The sequence below is a fragment of the Sorex fumeus genome, unplaced genomic scaffold (genome assembly GCF_029834395.1).
Source record: "Sorex fumeus unplaced genomic scaffold, SorFum_2.1 ptg000007l, whole genome shotgun sequence".
Lineage (NCBI taxonomy): Eukaryota > Metazoa > Chordata > Mammalia > Eulipotyphla > Soricidae > Sorex > Sorex fumeus.
The window spans coordinates 4,052,789-4,060,693 of NW_026606064.1; the positions used below are offsets into that span (position 1 = coordinate 4,052,789).

At 38.6% G+C, this 7,905-nt stretch overlaps 1 protein-coding gene across 1 annotated transcript; it reads right to left on the minus strand.

Moving 5' to 3' along the window:
- Positions 1 to 5,630: 5,630 nt before the first annotated feature.
- LOC130045832 (olfactory receptor 9G1-like) lies at positions 5,631 to 6,548 on the minus strand. Its single transcript, XM_056138719.1, has one exon. The coding sequence runs from the start codon at positions 6,546 to 6,548 to the stop codon at positions 5,631 to 5,633; it is 918 nt and encodes a 305-aa protein (XP_055994694.1).
- Between the last annotated feature and the right edge of the window lie 1,357 nt (positions 6,549 to 7,905).

Sequence of the window (7,905 nt, forward strand, 5' to 3'; positions counted from 1 at the left end):
TCAATCAGGGCGTACAAACTCAATACATCAGGATCCTTCGTGAGCTCTATTGTGGATTCACTACCAAGATCTCACCATTCTACAAAGAAGTAATCATCCATATCAAGAGAGGGGTTCGGCAGGGTGATACCATTTCACCAAAACTCTTCAGTGCCACCCTCGAGAACATCATGCGACGACTGGAATGGGAAAACATGGGAGTGAAGATAGATGGTAGGCAACTACACCACCTCCGCTTTGCTGATGACATCGTTCTAATAACACCAAACATCAGCCAAGCGGCACAAATGCTGAACGACTTTGACCGTGAATGTGGAAAGGTCGGACTACAGCTGAATCTTACGAAGACATTGTTTATGAGAAACAGCCTTGTTCCTGACGCTCCATTCACTCTTAACGGAACCACCATCTCCAAATGCAACAGTTATATATACCTAGGTCGAGAAATCAACATGATGAATAACCTGGCACCTGAGTTGCGCAGGAGGAAGAGAGCGGCTTGGAATGCCTTCAAGAGCATTGAAGAAATAACTAAAAGGACAAAGAACCTCCAGCTATGAGCACATCTCTTTGATTCCACTATTCTTCCTGCATTAACATATGCCTCAGAGACCTGGACCCTACGAAAACAGGATGAGAACGCTATTCGGATCTCTCAAAGAGGAATCGAAAGAACTATGCTTGGAATATCACGAGTCACTCAAATGAGAGATAGAATCTGGAGTTCTGATCTTCGTCAATGCTCAAGAATCAGGGACGCTGTCTCATTTGCCAAGACATCAAAAATCAGATGGGCTGGACAAGTAATGAGGTTTACAGACAACCGCTGGACTAGAGCCATTACTGATTGGATTCCACGGGACTTCAAAAGATCACGTGGACGCCCACCTATAAGATGGTCAGACTTCTTCGTCAAGACCCTAAATGATCGGTTTGAGGCTCTGCATGTTCCTAGAACGAACAGATACCATTGGGCTACGCTAGCACGCAACCAGGATGAATGGAGACGTTACTGGCACCCGCTCGAATAAATCGATGAATAACGGGGATTAAGTGATTATAAGTGATGTTTGTTATATATAAAATATTTTTTATTGTGTCTCTGTTTTTTCTGCTCTTGACTTCTTCTTTGCTATGGATATTTGGCCTCTTAATGGCATAAAGAGGTCCTTTGCTCTCTGTCTTTTTGCTGAGTTTAACCAGTGACTGTCAGTGCAAGATAAGACAATGAGGTGACAATGTTTGTCCTTAGTCTTTTCATTTATTTATTTTATAATGATGCCATAGTTGTATCCCTGAATCTAAAGCAAAAGCCCTCTCAGTTGATCCATTTTGAAGTTCTAGTGCTTTTCATACCATTAGGAATAGGAGAGGTAATGGCAGAAGTATAATTTGCTCTAGAGTTATTTCTCCATTCCTTGAGAATTCTTAACGCCAACACGGTCACGGTCATGGTTCTCCCATTGTTCATCAATTTGCTAGAGCGGGCCCAGTAACGTCTCCAACATGAGACTTGTTGTTACTGTGTTTGGCATATTGAATACATCACGGGTAGCTTGCCAGGCTCTGCCGTGAGGGCGAGATACTCTCGGTAGCTTGCCGGGCTCTCTGAGAGGGCGGAGGAATCGAACTCGGGTCGGCCATGTTGGCCGCTTGTAAGGCAAATGCCCTACCACTGTGCTATCGCTCTAGCCCCCAACGCCAACACTTTCCTTGTTAAGAATTCTTTTATTAAAATACATCGTAATCTAAGCAGTTTAAGGAGTTACCTTTTACTAGCCAGGTTCCTAACTAATAGTGGTTCTGAATGTTGTCCTAGCAGATTAGCATTTAAATGGCATTGGATAGTCCTCATATTTGAAGTTTAAACAGAAAACCGTGGTAGCGGGACAACAAAAATGGTGGTCTTTATCATATCTGGCATCAAGTTAACTGAACTGTAGTGAGAAACATCATAGAATGAAGCAGAATATAATGCATGAAGAGATAAATTTTCTGTAGCACAGAGACAGGCAAATAAATACCATAAATTGTTATAAATATAAGCTGAGTTGGTTTATGCTACAGTGTTTAATTGGACTAGACAACTGCAAATTGGATTATTAGAGATGAGACTGTCTTAACACGCAAAGCTTTATATTTTAGATCACACAATCAAACATGTGAGAGTCACACCTTAGAACCTGTCTATATGGCTTAGTGTGTGTAACAATTAATAGTAACCAATGCATTGAATTTACTGTTTAAGTGAATGTGTTTTTGTGCCAGTGCTGACAAATATTTTCTAATCTTGTGAAGGTTCTGCACTTTTTGGATACTTGCTTAATTTTGATTATCTTGTAGTTTTAAAAATATTATTAGTTTTTGATATTTTTTCTTTACATTTTTGAGCTACTATTCTTAACAATACTTTCAATTATACTTTTCTTATATACATTATTCCAACATCACACTCACCACTGTAGAGCTTGCTTTCCTCGACTTATGTCCCAAGGGCCCCTCCTATCCACTAACCTGCATCTAGTATATTTTCTTTACCACTAACACTATAAAAATAATGGTATGAGGCCGCTCCCAGGATGGGAGATGCATACTGACAGTAGACTATAGACCAAACATGATTGCCACTCTATGCCTCTTTTGCAAACCTCAGCAACCAAAAGAAGAGAAAGAACAAAAGGGAGTGCCCTGCCACAGAGGCTGGATGGGATGGGGGGATGAGAGGGTTGGGAGGGATGGGATACTGGGATCATTGGGGGTGGAGAATGAGTACTGATGGAGGGATGGGCACTCGATCACTGTATAACTGAAACCCAAGCACAAAAATTTTTAATGTCAACAACTGTACCTCATGGTGTTTCACTAATAAAAATAAATAAATAAATAACAATGGTATATTCACGTGTATATAAATTGTGTCAAAATTTCCTTTTAGTTAAATTTTGTATAAAAATCACCTGACAGGCACAGAACATTCAATATAAAATTAATAATTTTCTGTTGAAAAGAAGTTAATCTCTTAACAAGCGTAAACAGAATTTTGTTACAAGCTCAATGTGTTAATGCAGATATTTAATTCAGATAAAATATATAATATTTTCCAAAATAGATCAGATATTATTTTTAGGATAAAACACACATCTATGTTTTTAAATGTATTTGCACGTTTTTCCTAAAATTTTCTTAATTATCCTCTTCTCACTTTTACAAAATTGCAGACTTGTAGAATTTATTTATTTCATGTAAAATTTAAAATGTATTAGTCCAGAATTATTCATAATACTAATTTTTAAATTCATATATCTGGAGAATAGGCGTTGTTTTGAAATAAAGCTGTCAAAAATACATTTTTGAAAAAAAGTGTTTTGAAAAAATTTTTCAAACTGTATTTTGTTTAAACTTATTATGTAGGGATAAAATTAATTTTTCTCCTTTGAATAACAGGTGATTTTTTTCATTTCATAGGTGCTCTTTAATTTTAATATTGTCATGTTGTTTCACCTCATTCTATCTCTTACTATTTTTATCATAATAAATGTTTGGATGCTCAAGAATATCACACGTTTCATATGCAAGTAGTTATAGGTTCAATCCTATGACATCAAAAGGCACTCTAGGAGTCATGTGGTAATTCATGAAATTAATTTCTACATGGACTTTGATTAATTTTCCCTTAATCAAGGAATATAGGTAAAACATGTATATACATATATATATATGTGTGTGTGTGTGTGTGTGTGTGTGTGTGTGTGTGTGTTGAAGAACATATTCAGTTTAGTTAAGCTGATTATTTTCGGGGTACATCTGGCTTTTTCTGTTGTTTTTGAGAGGAAAAAAATAAATGTAAAATGGTTAAGAAGCTGTGTTGAAGAAACCAAGTGGTGAACTTCAACTTGGTAATAGTCATAGGAAAATTGTAAAATGAATTCAGCATAACTATTTGTACTTAAGGGAATAACTATAGACACCCCATTCTATATGCATTCATTGACAAATAATCTTTTGCTAATTTATTCCATTTTAAGAAGGTAAAATAAGTTTTTGGTTTTGAGTTTTTTTCTTAAAACCAAATTCTACTTTCTTCATCTTGAGTCTGTTGTATTATTATGTACCAAAGGTAAAAATCATTATCATTTTTTAGGGGTGATTCTCACCCAGCAGTGCGTAGGGTCTACTTTTGGCTCTGTACTCAGGAGTCTGCGTGCAAGGCAAATGCCCTACCACTGGGCTGGAGCGATATCACAGTGGTAGGGCGTTTGCTTTGCATGCAGCCAACATGACCGACCTGAGTTCGATTCCTCCACCCCTCTAGGAGAGCACGGGGAACTACCGAGAGTATCTCGCCCCCACGGCAAAGCCTGGCAAGCTATCCTTGACTTATTCGATATGCCAAACACAGTAACAAATGTCACAATGGAGACTTTACTGGGCCCGCTCTAGCAAATCGATGAACAACGGGAGGACAGTGACAGTGACAGTGACTCAGGAGTATCTCTTGATAGTGCTTGGGGCACCATATCAGTGCCAGCATCACATGCAAGATGAGTGCCTTAATCCCTGACCCCAAGACTATAAATTCTTTTTTTTTAGTAGCAGATATTTATTTATATATATAATTTTTAATTTTTTATTAGTGAAACACCATGAGGTACAGTTGTAGACTTACAAATTTTTGTGCTTGGGTTTCAGTTATACAATGATCAAGTACCCATCCCTCCACCAGTGCCCATTTTCCACCACCACGGGTCCCAGTATCCCTCCCACCCCCCATCCCTCCCATCCCACCCTGCCTCTGTGGCAGGGCATTCCTTTTGGTTCTCTCTCTCCTTTTGGGTGTTGTGATTTGCAAAAGAGGCACTGAGTGGCAATCATGTTTGATCTATAGTTTACTTTCAGCATGCTTCTCCCATCCTGGGAGGATCCTCCCAACACCCTTTATTTGGTGCTCCCTTCTCTATCTGAGCTGCCTTTTCCCCTAGCATGTGTGGCTGGCCTCCAAGCCATGGAGTAAACTTCCGGTTACCTATCTCGGCTATTCTTGGTGTTGGTTTCCTATTTTGTTACTTTATGTTTCCCAGATTAATGCAATCTTTCTATGTCTGTCCCTCTCTTTCTGACTCATTTCACTTAGCATAATATTTTCCATTTAGTGATAGCACAGCGGTAGGGCATTTGCCTTGAATGCGGCCGACCTGGCTGACCTAGGTTCGATTCCTCCACCCCTCTCGTAGAGCCCAGCAAGCACCCGAGAGTATCTTGCCCGCATGGCAAAGCCTGGCAAGCTCCCCGTGACATATTCCATATGCCAAACACAGTAACAACAAGTCTTACAATGGAGACTGTGCCCACTGGGTCCACTGGACCAAATCGATGAACAATGGAAGGACAGTGCTACAATGCTACAGTACCACTTGTATGTAAATTTCATGACTTCATCTTTTCTAACGGCTACATAGTACTCCATTGTGTAGATGTACCAAAGTTTCTTTAACCAGGACTATAAATTCTTAACCCTCCATTTTAAGGGTTAAGGTTTAAGAATATGGACCACACTGTCAATGCTTTCTGAAATATAAATAACTATATCAAAGTTTTTTTTTCCTATCTCCTCAGAGGGAGAAAATATACACTTACTTAATTAGTTTTTTGAGAGCCTCTTTCACATCCTTATTCCTAAAACTGTAAATCATGGGGTTCAACATGGGGAACACCACCGTGTAAAAGGTGGAAGCAATTTTGTCTGAACCCACAGAATAGTTAGATCGAGGGCGAGCATAGATGTAGAGAATGGAGCCATAGTACAAGGTGACTGAGATGAGGTGGGAGGAGCAGGTGGAGAAGGCTTTGAGGCGACTCTTTGTGGAGCGAATCCTCAAGATGGTGGCGATGATGAAGACATAGGAGGCCAGGATGAGTGTAGTGGGGGTGATGACATTGGAAGTCAGGATATAGTACATTAAGCCCTGGTGGTCATTCTTTTTGCCACAAGCCAACTTCACCAGGGGAAGCAAATCACAGAAAAAGTCTTCAATCACATTGCCACTGCAGTAGTTCAAGGAAAAGATTCTTTTGGTAAGGATAGAAGAGTTGGTAAATCCCCCACAGTATGAGGCAGCTACCAAAACCGCACATAACTTGATGGGCATGGCCTGAGCATAAATCAGGGGCTTTGAGATGGCCATATAGCGGTCATAAGCCATGGCAGCCAACAGGTAGCACTCGCTGTAGGCCAGCCCAGCAGAGAAGAAGAACTGACATAAACAACCAGCAAAAGAGATGCTTTTGTCTTCAGAGATGCAGGTCACTATGATCTTCGGAGTGTAGACAGAGGAATACCAGAGATCCAGAAAGGACAGGTTGCCAATGAAAAAATACATGGGTGTGTGCAGCCGGGAGTCATTGCAGATCAACACTATGAGGGTGGTATTTCCTAGGAGGGTCATTGAGTACACGCCCAGGAAGAGCACGAACAGGACCAACTGCATCACGGGGTCTGTTGTGAAGCCCAGCAGGATGAACTCTGTGACCGTGTGATTACTCCTCTCCATGACTATAGGGAACCTCACCTAAGAAGTGAAGAAACAATATTATAGCTTTAGTCACCACTCTGAATGCTAAACTTGTAAATTTGTAAACTTGTAAGCTAGTAAACTTGAAGTTCAAGATTCCATATTAAAATACTAATTTTTGGAAAATATTTTCATTGTCAACAAACTTTTTCGAAAGGATTATAATTGCATTGTTAAGAGATAACCTTAAGAATTTTACCAGAACGAATATAATCAAGGGTTCTATATCATTTGATGGATGTAGGGAAGCTACTTTTATATGGACAAAAGAATAGAAGTGAAGAAAGGGATTGCTTTGTTTATATTTTAAGTGCTTTATTTCAAGACATTTTGGCTATTTGTTATTTTGATAATTCTTATATTTTTGTTCCCTTGGATGCAAGCATTGATTGTGGTTTAAGCTTTGGTTAGTTTAACTAAGATCATTGGGCATTAAGACTACCTCACTTCAACGATTCTCTGTTTCATAACTAATAATATGCACTTTCAATTTTCGAAGTTGATTTTCATTTCTCTTTGGAGCGACTAAAATAAGAGAAAATATATTCATGCTACATGTTTTTTGTACTTTGTCCATCTTCATAAATGTAAATTTTCTTTTTTATTAAATATGTGATTTCATAAGGTGCTACTTTATACCTGAAGTACTGAAAGTCCCTTATTTTATTCGATATTTTTAAACATAAAGTAGTTTTCTTTCAGTCCTCATATATTTGGAAAACTCTAAAAGCAATGTAGATTTAGTTTTTCACCATAGTGTATATGTGCAATAGAAAATATTCAAAAGATTATAAGAAACATTTTTAAGGAAAATACACACAGAAGGATAACATAGCATGATAGAATTATAAAGCATTGCACACAGGATTGTACCTTTTTATGTACATACATATTCAACAGTATTCTAGTAAAATATAGTATTGTATAATAGTAGTATTGTACATATTTGGCAATAAAATTTATATATAAAATAGTGTGAAGGTAAATTTTAAATGTAGGAATTTATAAATTCCACATAAAGTAGTCCTGGAAACATTTAAAATTTTCATTGTTTTCACATATACATTTGGATTTGATACTACACTTGACAGGGCTGGACTCATAGCATAGCAGTTTGGCGTTTGCCTTGCGGGAAGCCAGCTTGGCTGAACCAGGTTCTGTTCCTCTGCCCCTCTTGCGGAGAGCCCGGCAAGCTACCGAAAGTATCTTGCCCACAGAGCAAAGCTTGGCAAGCTACCCGTGATGTATCCAATATGCCAAACACAGTACAAGAAATATCACAATGGAGACCTTACTGGGTCCACTTGAGCAAATCTATGAACAATGGGAAAACAGT